This window comes from Branchiostoma lanceolatum, chromosome 5, assembly GCF_035083965.1.
Source record: "Branchiostoma lanceolatum isolate klBraLanc5 chromosome 5, klBraLanc5.hap2, whole genome shotgun sequence".
Classification (NCBI taxonomy): Eukaryota; Metazoa; Chordata; class Leptocardii; order Amphioxiformes; family Branchiostomatidae; genus Branchiostoma; species Branchiostoma lanceolatum.
This window is the reverse complement of record NC_089726.1, coordinates 6757257-6773934: the sequence shown is the minus strand read 5'-3', so window position 1 is coordinate 6773934 and position 16678 is coordinate 6757257. Positions and strand designations below refer to the sequence as shown.

Here is a 16678-nt window from a genome sequence, read left to right as displayed (position 1 = left end):
AAGTACTAATGAGGTCATTTTTTCGACCTATCACAGCCCGCCAGCTGGACTGAGACATGATTCTTCCTAGAAGTCCACGTTTTCTTCGATGACTGTCACTGTGTCAGGACAGAAATTTATTTGGACCGACAAAATGAACCTATCTGTCCTGTGTATCTGTGTCTGCTTCGCTGTTTTCAGCTTACTAGCTGGAATAGCACAGGCTAAGGCAAAATCAGACGACGACTGTGAAGGTAACGTTTTAGTTCACTTTAATCCCCAAGCAGATGTTAGGGGCCGGCTTGTTACTCGCTAGTTTTTCGGCATTTTGTTGTAAAAATACGTCTCGGTTTTGATCTCAAAACACATGTAATGTTGAAACAAGTTACACCTGCACACAAAGATACAACAATTGTAGACCTTTGATTCAATATATGTTTAGTAAAAACATCTAGGGAAAAAACACTATTTTTGAAAGGTTGAGTTTTAATATTACCGTATGGCAGGAAGGTAACCTTTCTAATATAACCTTAGGTACATATAGTTATATATTCATCTGGGTAATTAGGCTGTTGTAGTGCCTTTAAACGTGCTCTAAGCACCTCCTCGATTACGGGAACCCCATTTTACGTCCCTTCCGAAAGACGAATGCAGCTCCAACCAGGATGCCCTTCCCAAGATAGATTCGAACCAGGGTTAAGGAAAAAAAAGAACAAAGTCTGGCCGTGAAGTTATTAATCACAGACAATGGTTTTATTACAGAATTCAAGTCAACATAATTCATTCAAGTCTACTTTTAACCTTTTCTGATGTATTATGATGGCATTCGAATGCATTAAATGTTACTCTAGGTGTGGTTATAGGCACGGTACAAAATCAAATAAAGATCTATGGTAAACAACCATTATCCACATGATGTATCATGAAAAGGTTTTTCCTTAAAAACTTTGAAAATCTTATTCCTCTTTTTAGAATAGAATTCTCCAATCTTAATCCCTGACATCAAGTTACAGCTTTGAACATCAATGTTAATTTGTAAAACATCATTTTCCAAGCCTTGACCTGATATGCCTCAAAACATATGGTTGCTTTTAGAGTAGAGTAGAGTAGAGTAGAGTAGAGTAGAGTCGAGTCGAGTCGAGTCGAGTCTTCGGTCAGGTAGGATTGCATCCAGTTTAGACCGCTGCTTTTCACCTCTTCTTTAGCCGACTGACACTGACACTTGTTACTTATTGAACTTCTCAACTTTCTTTATTTTTCAGTTTGCATTAAGTTCTTGACGAGGTTGTCTGATAGCATTCCGGAGGAGGATGCCAGCAGCATGGAGAAGATTGAGAAACATCTCAGGAAAGCTTGTGCTTCTGCTAAAGGCAAAGAGAACCGCTTTGTGAGTGCATTTCTTCAAACATGTTGTCTAGGACCTGTCATGATCACAGGTCCAGAAATATTGAATGACACATGCAGGCTTTCGATCTTATCGATCTTACAAATTGGCTGCCCGACAAACGATGATTATTCACATAACGTTAGCAGTATCATGCCATTACCATTGCCATTCTACTGACGCAACAACATCATATTTTGTTTTCAAAGTGCTACTGCCTGCGATTTGGTACTTCATAGCCATACGTTTTTAATAGCGAGATTTTAGTTTGATTAGACAAGTTCATATCTTTAGCACTCTCTTCAAGCCAAGAAAGGAAAAGGTGTGGCTTTATGAATTAAAGGTAATTAGCGGCAAGACAATCGATGACAAGTCTTCTCTTCTCGTGACAGATGAAAGTAACTCTCCTCCGGCCCTCTAAATGCAACACCTGTGTTTTCAAACTGCAATATTTTGTATCAGCAGGACTAGAGAGAAATTATGACTTCACGTCATATATAACATAAGTGGCAAAGGCAATCTATAATATCGGCAAGTTACAGAAAGAAATGGTGGTTTACTCTTTAGCCAGATTGTGGTTCCTTGCTTTGTACAAAAAATAAACACAACAGATAAAGGTGAATTAACGTAAATGTTCTTTTCCCACAGTGCTACTATATTGGAGCTACAGAGGATGCTGCCACAGGGATTGTGAATGAAGTGACCAAGCCCATGTCCTGGAGGAAGCCTGTCAACAAAGTCTGTCATTCTCTCAAAAGCAAGGATGCTCAGATATGTGACCTGAAATATGGTAAGTTTCATTATGTTTTCCTTACAATTGGATAGCACAATCAGACCTGTGTTGGGCTTTTAGTTATGGCATCCAAACATTGGGGGAGGGGGGGTTGACCAGACTTCCCCTATGGGCTCTATGGATTAACAATTACCCATTAGCTTTACAGGTCAATCAGTTTAATGTCAATCAATACTGTCACATGTCTGGTATGAGGAAAAAACATGCAGTGTATGGGGGGGGGGGGGGTACGTGTGCATGGGGAACCATGGTGCCTTCTGGAGTCCCCTGCAAAAGGAGGAAGAAGCCCTGACGCCCTGCTAGCTAATAGCCTCACTGTCGGGCCTCAGGAAGCTAGATGGCCAACACCTTCTACTAGTACTAGCACTTAGTATCCCTGTTCATACCATGGTTGAAGAATCTGGATAAATCTGGGTATGTGGTTGATCCTGCTGCATTTGGCTAAGAAAAGCCTGTTCATAACAGGCTTCGAACACCAGAATTCACCCAGGCACAGGATTGATCCTGAATCACAAAGCCAGGTATGAAGGATGTGATACGGCTCTGATGGGGAAAAGGGGTTAAGCCAGATCCTGATGTGGATTCAGCTGATCATAGCTGGATCAATCCCGTGCACAGGTGAATCCAGATAAGTGAAGCCTGATATATATGAAGGGGATCTCAGTATGCACAATCATAATAGTTGATAACAAAATACATCTATCATTAATCTGCCTACAATTTTAAGGGGGGGTTTAGCCATTCGTTGAATCCACCTTGAGTTTAGCTTCACCCAGGGGTTAGTCCCGGTATGAACACAACCAGGCCAGATTTGGCATGGCATTCCTGTCCATTGTCATATGTCATATCCAGTCTGCAGGTTTCATGTTTGTTTGTTTGTTTGTCAGAAACTCTAGGAGGCCAACCAGCCCCTGACAGCAAGAGATTATGTAACACAGGCTTGATACGTACATACAAATTCAGGTCATGAACAAGTTCACAGTGTTCTCTCTTTTTTAATTTCCAGAGAAAACCGTTGACTGGAAAACAGTGGATTTGAAGAAACTGAGGGTGAAAGAACTGAAGAAGATCTTGAACGACTGGGGAGAAGAGTGCAAGGGTTGTGCCGAGAAAACTGACTTTATAAAACTGATTGAGCAGCTAAAAACCAAATATGTTCCTCATCAGGAATTGTAGAAGTGTAAGTATCAGGGCAGAGTGCATTAGTTTTCACACTCAGTTTATTTCATAACTTAAAAGTTCAGCTGTGTCGGTAGAAATCATTCTGGGTCAAAATAGTAGTTTCCAACACAAAAATTTGACTTACACAACGCAAATTTTCGACTGATCAGCTCTGGTCTTTGTCAAGGGATGAGCAATCCACTGCTCACCAAGTCACGTGTTCTACATGTATCTACATAACGTGACGTCACAGAATCAGTGAATTGCTCATCCCTTGACAAAGACTGGAGTTGGTCAGTTGAAAATTTGGGTAAATCCAATTTTTTGTGTTGGAAACTACAGCTCAACTGTCATCCTGAAGCAGATTATTCCCTGAAACTCTTTATTTTCAGCACATGTATTTTAAGGTAAAATTTAGACTTTTGAAAGTTTAGAAAAAGTTCAACATTTTGGAAAATACTGTTAATGTCCACACTCCACACTCATAATTTCAGTCTTTGGAGTTTGAACCTTTCAACCCAAAATCATGTTTAACATTTTGTTAGAAGGCCTGGATAAAACACATTGACTGTTTTTTCAATGTGGCATTACCTACGGAATCTTGAGAGTCGATGTTACATACACCCGTACACATATCTATTAGACAAAAGTTGTTCATTGAAGACATTTACTAAACTTAGGCCCCCCATTCCACTAGATGGGGATCGCACTGCGACCTTGCTGCGACCTAAATTGGATTTGCATATCCCTTGACTTCATAATTTGAATATCATGCAAAATGTAGAAGTATGGCTGAGAAGACAACAAAACATACAAAGCGTACAAAAGGTTTATTTTATATGTCTGAAATTTGTTCTCTAAAAGTGCTCTATTCTAAAGTCGCAGTCGCGGCAAGAATGCCGCTCTAGTGGAATGGGGGTATTGTCAGTCAAATCGTCTTGTAAACAGAAGTTACAACATAAAAATGTGCCTTTTTACAAAAAAGTTGACTGTAGAGTAACTGTTCTGTTGTAACAATACTGTACTTAGATCTACCATCAGTGTAGAGCACTGTTTTTCATATGCTATTTTCATTCCCCTCACTCAATTTCCCAATTGGATACACAAAAGAAAATAAAAGTTGTTCCATATTGTTGGTGACATGTACACGTCTGCATTTTACCTTCACCAAGAAGGTTATGTTTTTAGCCTAAGTGTTTAGGTGAATGTATGTTTGTATGTACGTATGTATGTATGTGATTGTATGTATGTGATTCCCAACTTTACTTGCATGTTAGCACCTGTATAAAAGAGTGTTTGGAGTTCAGAGAAGGGCACAACCAATGATGTGACCTATCTGCCTGGGTGAATTGTCTTGACATTTGGTAGGTGTCTTGATGAGACCTCAAAATTATAAGATTTTGGGGCCCCTTGCAGCTTTTTATGGTACTGCAGCAGAACTTCTGGTTTTGATATCTTGTGTTCAAGACATGCTATGAGTGCTGTGGTTTTGAGTGGTACAAAAATGTAGATAGCTCTTGGGAGGGAAAGTAAGTCGTGTGGGTTTGGGCCCCCTAGCGGATTATCTGGAACTACAGGGCCAATTATGTTTGACAATATACTTGCATAATTGCATCATATGCACACTCACTTTCCATATCAATGAAGCAGGTTCTGATTAACATGTTAGTGTCCTTAATTTGCATTTCGATGTACCATTATGTGCATAGTACTAGCCCAAGATTACTCAGTAGTTTTTGTTTCATCACCAAGTTTTCTTTCAATATATCTTCTAGTAGTATTCCCTTCGTCTGCCAGCTATATACTCATAATAAATGTTATTCGAGAGGGTCAGAAGCTCTTTGGTTGAGCTATGATTCACTGATATGCAAATGCTCTTTGCAATACCTACAGGCGACACTCTAAATCCGAAAAATTTTGATCGTTTGAAACTAGATCAGCCAAAAGAATAAGTATTTGTAGGTATGATTTATCAAAAGGTTTTGAACAATTGAATGTCTCCAGGGACAAAGCCAATTCTGCCAGAATTCTGGGTTTGAGCAAGAATTCTCCAGAATTCTGGAACCTGTGACAGAATTCTGGAGAATTCTGGGAACCTCATACGAAGTTCTGAGCAAACAGTATGTTAGAATGATTCCATTCTGCATTTACTCTCTAAGAAGAGGAGGGGTTCCGGCAGGTTTTTGACGTGTTTTTAGGCGTTTTTGTCGGGCTTTCTACTTTGTCATTTTTTTTGTATACAAAAAAAAAAAATGACAAAGTAAAAAGCCCGACAAAAACGCCTAAAAACACGTCAAAAACCTGCCGGAACCTATCCTCTGCCTGGATAGTATTCTGCATTATGATGAAACATCATCATCATCATTACTTTTTTACTTACCCTTGCATAATGTAGCTCGCAATACAGAAGTTTACAGATAGTGACATGGAAATCATGCATTTTATTGCACCAACAAAACGTGACTCAGTCTTACAATGTAAATGTTGCAACGCCTTTGCAGGGACATTTGGTTACATTTCATGCTCTTCTGCTTTGAGTTTGACTTTATTCACATTCTGTTGTATTATATACTGGAATTGTTATGATGATAGCATCACACAAGTTTATCAGAAATGACAATAATGTACATGTCATGAAGTGTGATGTGCACATGAAACCGAGAGTTTCTCAGTTACATTTCATAATGATAGATCATCATAGATGATAGATTATTATAAACAAAAAGTCTGTTACTGTAATTCTTGAAATTTTTGCAGGGATTTTATGTTTGCGGTTTTTATGACACCACAAACTTAAACCACTGCAAACATTTTTGTTTCCGTTACTGTACAGTATGTGACTATAACACTGTCATGACCTCAAAACCACCACGAACACTCCCAAATCCATGTTCTCCTAATACCGCAAAACTAAATCACCACTAACCTAAAGGCATTTACAGTGTTCTGCAGCATTGAAAATGTATTGGCACAAGTCCTACAAAATTGGATTTTTACAAGCCAATCAATTATAGATGAAAAGGGCTGGCTGTGTTTTACATTATACAGCTACTCAGTGGTCAAATCTGTAACACTTGATTTAAGCGTCACTGAGAATTCACAGTTTAACAACAGACTTACTGTTTCAGTTGGCAACACTCCAAAATTTACATACATGATATTTTCACTCTTTAGTATATCAGCCAAGATGAATCTTTACAATACTAACTCCTGACTAAATTGTGCATTCAAAGCAGAAGTAAACCAGAACATCGTTGAATATAGATTATGCAAATCACGACCTCATTTGCATTTAGTGAAGATGATAAACTGATGGAATTCCTGCAAATGAGAATCTTATTTGCATAATCAATGATTTGCATAAGACATGCTGACAACGCAAGTTATTCACAACCAAAATGAACACTAATGACCTGACTGTTAATGTTACGTATTCGACAAACTTTCCTCGTAGGGAATAAATGCTTTTTACACGTGAACAGTGGCAATGTCCCCAAGCGGAATGATTCCCTTGTTACGATAGAAGGTGTCTTGGACGATACGGCTCCGGCCGAAGTGAGGAGCTTTCATCTCGCTGACCACTTCGTTGAGCTTCCAGCCGTACTCCCAAGCGCTGGTCAGCGGAAACTCGTATTTGACTTCGGGTTTCTGCAGTTTGCGTACCGCCAAGTACTGGTACCTGTAAAGACATGATATAGATTTTAGTTTGTGGACGCAATAATAAATACAGTGACTTTCTTACTGTCAACTATAAACTACTAGACGGAAATATAAAAACAAATTACAATGTAGAAGCCCGGCTGTCAGAGAAGCCCGACAGTTACAAAATGTTAGGATTTCCACCCTTACATCTGCTTGGAGAAAACGAACGCGCAGCCGTGACGTATTAAATGACTTGGTCTAACATGCGTCATTGCTGTTAAACAGGTGGGACACTTAGGCCTAAGGAAAAATGTTATCGAACTGAAAAAAATTAGGGTCGGTAAGTAGGAATTCTCTTTATTTTCTATTTTTAGATGTCGACCGAAGTGATCCAACAAATGCAATTTGATATTGTAAAACTGGAATGCATCAGAACACGGTATTTTCAACATCGTATAGTCTTTCCACAGATAAATATTCTACAAACATGAATATGCCAATAAGCCGCACAAAGAAGTGCATCGTTTACTACATATTCCTACACATTCCCCTACATCAACTGTTCAAGCCTTAGTCGAGCTGAAAACAGGCTGCAAGACTTTTGGGATTCTGTTTTGATTTTTTGTCACCCTGATGTCAAAAATCTTATGTTCCTTGTCAGCGGTCGACCAAAAAAAGAGGGCTCGGGTCGTCAGGTTTTTGCCAGGGTTGGTCGGGTGACCCGAAACACAATGTTTTTCCAAAGCCTTATCGTGATGATCCCATACCGGACAAGTTTTGTTTTTGTGGGGAAACTCAATCTATCAATTGAGACGACTAACCCGATATTTTCATTCTGTATTTAACGCGCGCGTCTAACTAAGAGCGAAATACAACGGAAACGATCGAAAAAATATGTTAGGATAGTGAAATTTAATTGATTTGTACTTGGACGGGCCCCGTCCCATGTACATGATCTAGTAGGACATTTGCGTTTTGCCAGTTTTTTCTTTTCTTTTCATATCGTCTGATATGTGAATATGGTTACTTTTCTTTGTAGCCAGATTTTACTAATATGCGCGTATATACGTATATGGTCGTGAATGTTTTGTCATGGTTGTGAATGTTTTGTTTGTTAAGACTTTCAAACTGATGAACGTCACTTAATCATGGATTATTCACGATATGACGATAAACGCTCAAACCTGTTCAACTTTCCGCTGTTGATACATTTTGATACATTCCATCCGATAGATACATTCAAATATATTCTAGGAGATATCCGTTACTATACACAAATAGCTAAATAACAAAGAATGTTTAGATCTTAGAACCAGTGGTGTAAATAATACGTCAAGCTCAACATGTTGATTCATTCATATACTTGTACGTCGGTTAATTCATTTGTTGTATCCACTTGTTTGTATGTATAGTTGTAGAAGTCCTTACGAAAGTCGCTGTACGTTTTGTTGTGTCAATAAAGGTTGTTGTGATATGATGCGGAGGGCATCAGAGGGGGCGATGTTTGTTATGTCAACATTGCTTCAGATTTCTCTTTGAACGCGACTACATGTAAACTGCTAGTGTATACGGGGTCGGGGTATTATCCTGATCATGATGCGAGGACACGACTTTCACGGTGCGTCATCACCAAACATGTTAGCAACCTGATAACGTAAGGCCACGCTAAATTGATTATATGGATGCCATCCACTCGCGCATCAATTTTCGTCCGTTTCCAAAAACAAAATTTTGCGACCATACAATCAATCGTACAAAGCAGCCGCAAAAGGAGCAATTATATGCCATAAAACAAAGAAAAAGGATATCGGAAAATAGATACTAATGTCACACAATGCCTCTTTTACAATCGTACTGATATTGTCGTAAACATTGACTCCTTGCATAAATAGCGAAGTTTTCCAAAGTCTTCCAAGAAAATGTCAAAGATAAAGAACATATATTCGTTGTTTGATAAACGACTTATTGAAAGTTCTGTCATTTTTTTCAACCTCCCTGGCCGCTTGGATTTCATAATGAAGGCAACTTTGTTTTCGCATGCTCGCATCAGTTTTGAGGTTCTCAAATGATGTCATCCATATAATCGAATCAACTTGGTCTAACCAGCAGAAATTGTTTAGTCGCCGACAAGGAGGTTAAAATAGATTTATTTTAAGTCCTTGGTCGCCGACCATGGTGCCTGTCATTGAGGTTTATATAATCGTGGGAATGATGTGAAAGAACGGTGAAAAGGGGGTGAGAGTCACGCACTAGTGTAACTCTATGGGAAAATGTATTACTATGTCAATCATCATTATATCATGAACTTTGGGATCATGCAACCCAGATTCTGTTAAAGATCAATTAAATCTATAGCCAGTCACTTCACTCTGTAGCGTATAATTAACGTTAACGATTAACTAGCTGATTTGAAGTATACTTCCTACATCAGCTATTCTCTATCGAGCCGAATAGTTGAATATTCCCATGTTACATAAGGAAACGGGGAGGAATCACGATGATGATAACGATTTTGATGGTATCATCATGATCATGATTGATGATTATCATCGACATTGTTGTTGTTCGGAACCATGTAGAATTAGAAGACCATAGTCCCCGACTCTCAAGATGAGGATGGGGCAAGTTGACTGAGGTGAAGAATTCTGGTCAGATCTAGCCCGACAAATAAGTTATGAACGACATGATAAAGTGAACAATTCTTACCTCCCGGTTCCTTCCTTACTGAACCCGTCGTACAGCAGCTTCCGTGTTTGTGAGGACACCGGTCTCATCTCCACCAACAGGGCGTTCGGGTCCCCTTCCTTTTCCAACAGAAAGTCGGAGGCCTTTTCCTTCTTTTTGCCGTACCATGGACCCTGACGTTTGATAGCAGGTAGTGAGGCACTCTGACTCTTTGGCACGACCGGCGGGGCTACCTCCCGACGGGGGCGGTTGAGAGAACTCCTGGCCCGGTTGAAGTCCTTGTTGTACTTCTCGAGCCAGTGGAGCCGGACGTACGCCTCCTTCTTGATTGACTCCTTCCAGAAGTTCTGGCGCTGAGTGTCCATGTTCAGTTCACGCACCATTTTGTCAAGTTTTTAAGCCACACAGTTCCCCAAATCGACTTGTGTAAACTACAGGCCACTTGCAGGGTACTAATGGGCAGGTGGTGTGTTGTGTGGCGGTGGCGATGGCTTCACCTGTGTTTCCATGGCGACAGACGCCACGGAACTGTGGGTAGGAGGGTCAGAGGAGGTCACAAACAAAGATGGCCGCCGCACCCCCTCTCCTCACGCGTTGGCGGCAAGTTGTCCGCAACATTCTCGGCAAGAAGTCGGCCAAGCACACCGCAGATTTGATGTGTGATATCTTAGCCGTGGACAGAGGTCTGAAACCTATGTTCCTTGTCGATTATGGTGGTTTTGGTTGCCTGAAGATGACGGAATTCGCCCAGGAGCTGCTACGATCAGGGCTCGTTCAACACAGACTGGCTGTTTTAACTGTAGGGTCTGACGTGTTTGTACTGAATACAGACACCAGTGTGGCTCATTTAGAGGCCGTGCAGTCGGACTGGGACAGCTTCGTGGTGGACGTGACGTTCAGCTTACCAGAACCGAGACCAGCGACAGGATTGTGTACGCAGACTGTGCGTTACTGTGCCCGTGATGTGGTGCAGTACATTGCTGCCACCATGCGGGAGACTTCAATACTGCAGGGCAATATTACACCAGGAGAAAGTTGGAATATTTCCACACTGTTTGGACTCCTTGTGGGATACCCAGTTCTCTACTGGTATGATCCTACAGAAGACAGTACATGCCTGTCCATGGTTCCACTGCTTGTGTATAATGTTTATGTGTGTTTGGACCATAATTCAGCAACAACAGCTGCGACTGCTTTGGGTGAGAAGTCAGTATGCGACTGTCCAGATGGGAGGAATAATCACAAACACAAACTCTACTCATTCAGTATTCCTAAGAATGTAAAGCAAGACTTCACCAAGCAGATTGACTGCTGGTTTAAGCGGGTACAGGAAGAATTTGCCCTGCAGGATGCATTTTGTTGTCTAGAGATGAAATGTAGCGAGATGACACTCCCAACAGTAGCGTTGTGAGTCATGGTGCAATCCATTCTTCATTGCAGACTTTGCCGGGCATTTTCTGATAGCTGCCAGGTTCCTATTGTTTGGCAGGGTCTTATCGATTGCCCTGGCAGAGTGTGGGAATCTTTGGTGAAAACACTGGAATTATATAATGTACTCATCAATTATGCAAATAAAGTCCTAATTTACAATATTGGTTATGTTACATTTTTGTCGCAGCTACTTGCATGTCGAATATCATGGTAAAACACAAAGATTTTAACAAAAACGACCCTGCAGTTCCAGAACAATCTGATAGGGGACACACACCACTCCATCCACCAGTAATCCGAGGAAATCTGCAAACTTACCGATCCACACGCTATCGTGGAAGATAACCTTCAAAATTGAATACGCCTATAACATATAGCTGTAATAATTGTATTTTTGCACACCATTAAGGCAGGAAGCATCATTTACCTAAATCTAGCAAAACAAAGGACAAAGGCTCGACATACCGTTAGTTGTCTTCACAATCCTGATAAGCCTGAGTTGAGTCATGACCGATATACAGATTTATGTATATTCTTTTGCGGGTACAAGAAATCAACTTTTATAGCACTGGTTGTCATTTTGATAAGGCCCATGAATTGCTTGATTTGTTATCATTGACGTCCTGTATTCATGAACCTGAATAGAGACGAGAACACCACAAATTATCTGCTACATTTCATTCACTGCGCACTGAATGTTCTAAATCAATGAAATCTTTTGAAAATGAACCAAAACATCTGTGAATAATTTTATCAGGCTGGATATGGAATCACTGACATGGATAACAAAGATCTTTATTCACAACCAAGACATACAATCACAGCAGACGTTATGTTGACAGTCTGTCACCTTCAGCAGGGCAATTCTGACTGGTACTATTCTCACGAAGTAACTGACAATGTTCATTGGTGCTTGACAATATTAATATTTGTATGCATGACAATAATTATTCTTGTATAGATGACAATACTTTGCGTTTGGGACGGTATATAGAATACAACGCGGGGTATTCCATATCCCCCTAGGTACCAGCCCGACCGCGGGTAGGATCGGCCGGAGGGCGATCCGACCCGCGGGAGGGCTGGGACCGAGGGGAATGCGGAATACACCGTGTTGTATTTTATTTATGACATACCCACCCGAGAAAACACACATTTCAATGCGGAATGCGCCAGAAGTTGAGGGAGTTTTGTGTCCTCGAACAAAAAACTGTAACAACATCGATTCCAACCTCCGAATCCGGTATTCGAATTTTCGACGGCGGTGCAACCGGCGCGCTCGAAATTTATTCTAAATATTCTATGGAGGCCCGTGTGATACAACAACTTAGAACCCCGTGTGATACGGAAAATTATGTCATGCCTGGGCCTGATGCGGGTGTTCCGGACCGTGTGATAACTATCCGGATCACATAGGGTTCGGGAGGGTTATCACACAGGCTTCCATAGAATATTTCGAACGCATTTCGAACGCGTCGGTTGCGCGGCCGTCGGAAATTCGAATACCGGATTCGGAGATTGGAATCAATGTTGCTACAGTTTCTTGTTCGAGGACACAAAACTCCCTCAACTTCTGGCGCATTCCGCATTGAAATGTGTGTTTTCTCGGGTGGGTATGGCCAAGGTATGACATAAATAAAATACAACACGTTGTATTCCGCATCACCCTCGGTCCCAGCCCTCCCGCGGGTCGGATCGCCCTCCGGCCTACGGCCGTCGGGCGATCCGACCCGCGGTCGGGCTGGTACCTCGGGTGATACGGAATACCCCGTGTTGTATTCTATATTTATCACACGGTCCGGAACACCCGTATCGAACGTTTTCGCGGCCCAGGTATGCCATAATGACATAAATGACAATACGTTTGGTACCGCATCGTAAGCAGCGACACCTAGCCTGCAGTGTACTAATCAGAATGCATGAGGAAGGTGACAGACGGTCATCGAAACTTCGGCTGTGATTGGCTGTCTTGGTTGTGAATAAAGAACTTTGTTAACCAACCAAAACATCTGTTGTTATTAAGATAGGTATGCCACGAGGCTCCAAGTGATGTTTCACACAATCTGCTCGTCTGTACTCGATAACATATCCATGACCACATCTTCATGGACTTCAATAGGAATGATGCTTTTCTGCCAAGGCGTGAGTTTGACCTCGCGGGCTGTCCTCTTCCTGAACCTGGCCAAAAGCACGAGGCGGGTCTGGTACAAGAGACAGACGACGGCGTGAGCGGCCGGCATGATGACAAAGTTACTACCGGTCATGATGACAACAGCTTGGAGCGGAACCGTGTTGAGGTCCAGGAAAGAATAAATGTACGGTTTCCCGAAGTATCCACGACAATCGAGCAGCCAGTATAGAACCACGAAGGTGTTGTAGACGATTCCGAAGAGCACGCTGAAAACCACGTGGTCAAGACGTGAAGGGATCCCGCTTACCATGATGTCCATGACTGCCATGATGGAGTTCAGAGTGTGACGCAAAAAGCTGCGGAAACCGAGAGTCACCGGCCAAGGAGACACCCAGTATTCAAACGAGACAAAAAACGCGCTTGGCATGGCGATGTTGTAGATTACCCAGCCGATCTTCAACGCCATTTTAGCCGGGCCACCCCTCGATTTGCCCCGCTTGTTATCAGGGTTGTTACGGTAGTCTAGAAAGCAGACGGCAGCGGCCCAGCAGAAGTGGAGAGCGAAAGCTGTGTACGCCCAGTTGGTGAAGTACGTGTACCACCTGTTGCTGTCCGTGGGGATGCTGTAGACCAGGATACTCAGGGTGACCAGGGCGCACACCGCACGGTAGATGACAAACTCCCGTTGATCGGCAAACCACTGGAATAGAACACGTTTAGTCGTTATGAAGAATTAAACTGTCCTCCAACTAAAAAAAGAATGTGCTTATCGAAATTTTCGACTCATTCGCCCAGTCTTCCTAAGCTTTCTGACCCAATCGCTCTGGATACGTGAGTTTTATTCACGCCAGTATGACATCACCAAAGGGTCAAAGGTTGTTGGAAGTCGATGTCGCCCCCCGCCCGTTATTCGTGTACAAAGAGACGCATTCCGAATCTGAATGAATAGAACCAGCTAACGTTAGCCAGTTTAACCACCATTCGGCGCAACACACTAGGATTAGCATATAAATCTAGCGGTATGAAAAACCAACATTGCACAGACGTCAATTAACGTAACACTAGTATACCAAGCTTTGCACTTTTGAAGGATATATAACAGGCCGTGGCCAAGGTATTACAATTACGTGTGTACAATATTGGTTTTATTGTTTTCAATTAGCGTTACATGTCGGCTAGGGATTTTGAATTTTAGAGGGTTTTATCTAAAATCATAAATGATACTGAGAGAAAACAGTGTGTTGTTCACTATCACGACGATAGCCAATGTAGACAATGGGTAGAAATGTAAACAAGTTAATAGGTGAACAGTTTAATCTTGTTGGTAAGTCACTTGATAACAAAGTTCGTTGTACGCAACCAAATATTTTCCGTTTGGGACCGCATCCGTTAGCAGCGACAGCTTCTCGCACTGCGTGATGTTCAGAACCAGTGAGAATTGCCCTGAGGAAGGTGACAGGCGGTCACCGAAACGTTGGTCTTGAATAAAACACTTGGTTGTGTACAAAGAACATTGATATCCAAGTTAGGAAAATATTTTGAACTGTTAACCATTACCGGTGATGTAACGAACGAGCTGTAGTTGGGCCACTCCATGGAACACCTGTTCCGCCATCCCCTAACAGAGCCTTCTGATAGCGATGTCGTCCGCATTCTTCAAGTGGTTGGCACAGATTCTTCAGCTGGAAAATGATGCATCAAGTATTAGATATGGAAAATTTGAAACAAAAATTCAATTATTTCTGAAGTCAGATATTTCATGATCTATGAACATCATGAAAGATGAATATACCATAACATTTGAAACTTTTCAACAATCTGAAATCTAAAGCTTAGAGATATAGACATGAATTCATCCATCTGAGAGCCACTTCAAACCGAACTGGAAACTCTCAGAATTTAGTTGCAACACAGCAAATTCCTATGTTGACATGGGGATACATGTATATGCATTGTTATTATATGTGCCAAATCTCTTGCACGAAAGCTGAAGAGCATTATGAACTGGACCAATCCAATTCTACTGATCTGTACAAGACTTGGTGTCACGAAGTCGAAGATGAAAGGTATCTTTCACTGCGGTAACATACATGTAAATAGACAGATTCAAGTTCGCCAAAACCTTTGATGTTGGGAACCTGGTCTATCTAACTAGTGTTATATAGCCATTTGAACAGTGTATGGAAGTCTCAATGTTTGGAAGTCTTTAGGGAAATATCAAACACGTTCTTTCTCAAAACGTTTTTGTGCAATATCAAGTTCGTCTCAGCTCACAAAAGTCTCCCCCTCCCCTTTCAATCTGGCTAAAAGTAGGATGCGTTTGCCGTGCAAGTGCTGATTTTGCGCCTGCTTTGCAATACACATATATCATATGACTTACAAGCATCGCTTCTTTGTGTAGAAGACACTTTTATGTCTAGAGATATAGAGACAGAAAAACTTACTGATCGATAAAGATAAGTGGCAGCGATGTAGATGGCTGCATATGTCGTCTTCTGGTTGCTTAAGAGTACAAATGGTGTCTTATTTCAATGTTAATTCGTTGGTCAGCTGTAACAAACCTCTAATCAGCTGCAGAAAAGGGCACCAGTTGCTGGGTGGGTGGTGACAATAGACCGATCATGTAGCCCCGCCCACCTCCACATCAAACGTAGAAATGCAAATATTTGACGCCGACATGCAGCCGATCTCTCATTGGTCAAGCCTCTAATTAATTGGTAGTGCACAAATTTGAATGCCTTGCAGCTAATTGGTCGAATTGCGAATTTTGATTGACTGCCAGAAACATTCATTGCATCAAAGGCTCAAAATTAATTTCTTTGGTGAACTGTTAGCCATCCTGGTATGTTCACCTTGTTCACACCTCCTGGGACAGGTATTAAGGCAGACCAGCAATAACTCATTATGTAATTATGCAAATGATATAAATGGTGGGGATTTCATGCTTGCAGGATTTAGCAGATAAAAATGTGGACATTTGACATTATTAGACATAGATCATGCAAATTAGGGCCTCATTACATAATTTATACGCCAATGCTACAATATGCTCCTTTGCTAAGATAAGAGACATTCATACTTTGAGCAACTTGTGTTTTCTTTTGTAGAGAAGATGATTAACTGATATAATTCATGCAAATGAGTTCATTATTTGCATAATAAATCAGAGACATTTTTGATGGGTCTTATGATATGTCACTCGTAACGACTAACATCAGTTGGCGAAGGTATGAGGTCGTGGAACTCTAGTCGGTCATATTGTGGGATGTGTATTGCAAGCACTGCCACATAAGGATACATTCTGGACTGACTGCTGGGAAGTATACGAGCTCTCCTCTTTTGTCCCCAACGACCTAGCCAGCCGGCTGGGATTACACAGAGCCAGGGATTGCGCAACTCCGCCAGACACGTTAGTCACGTTTTGCACGCGTGCTCAGGGACGTTTGATTGACAGTTATGGGCGTGGCTTAGA

The 16678-nt window shown here is 41.5% G+C and overlaps 4 protein-coding genes across 4 annotated transcripts; 2 read left to right on the top strand and 2 right to left on the bottom strand.

Annotated features, from left to right (window-relative positions):
- Positions 1-23: 23 nt before the first annotated feature.
- Positions 24-4452, top strand: LOC136434686 (mesencephalic astrocyte-derived neurotrophic factor homolog). The gene is made up of 4 exons (XM_066427670.1): positions 24-233; positions 1242-1366; positions 2012-2153; positions 3163-4452. Exons 1-4 carry the CDS (start codon positions 89-91, stop codon positions 3330-3332), a joined length of 582 nt encoding a protein of 193 aa, XP_066283767.1. The 5' UTR covers positions 24-88; the 3' UTR covers positions 3333-4452.
- Positions 4453-5727: 1275 nt separating this feature from the next.
- LOC136434681 (protein SPMIP1-like) lies at positions 5728-10146 on the bottom strand. Its single transcript, XM_066427664.1, has 2 exons — positions 9666-10146; positions 5728-6996 (listed from the first exon to the last, which is right to left on the bottom strand). The coding sequence occupies exons 1-2, from the start codon at positions 10025-10027 to the stop codon at positions 6786-6788; spliced, it is 573 nt and encodes a 190-aa protein (XP_066283761.1). The 5' UTR covers positions 10028-10146; the 3' UTR covers positions 5728-6785.
- A 63-nt stretch (positions 10147-10209) lies between these two features.
- On the top strand, positions 10210-11234 carry LOC136434679 (UPF0739 protein C1orf74 homolog). Its single transcript, XM_066427663.1, has one exon. It carries the CDS (start codon positions 10210-10212, stop codon positions 11053-11055), a length of 846 nt encoding a protein of 281 aa, XP_066283760.1. The 3' UTR covers positions 11056-11234.
- A 213-nt stretch (positions 11235-11447) lies between these two features.
- On the bottom strand, positions 11448-15766 carry LOC136434678 (protein rolling stone-like). The gene is made up of 3 exons (XM_066427662.1): positions 15651-15766; positions 14764-14888; positions 11448-13906 (listed from the first exon to the last, which is right to left on the bottom strand). The coding sequence occupies exons 2-3, from the start codon at positions 14857-14859 to the stop codon at positions 13130-13132; spliced, it is 873 nt and encodes a 290-aa protein (XP_066283759.1). The 5' UTR covers positions 14860-14888; positions 15651-15766; the 3' UTR covers positions 11448-13129.
- Between the last annotated feature and the right edge of the window lie 912 nt (positions 15767-16678).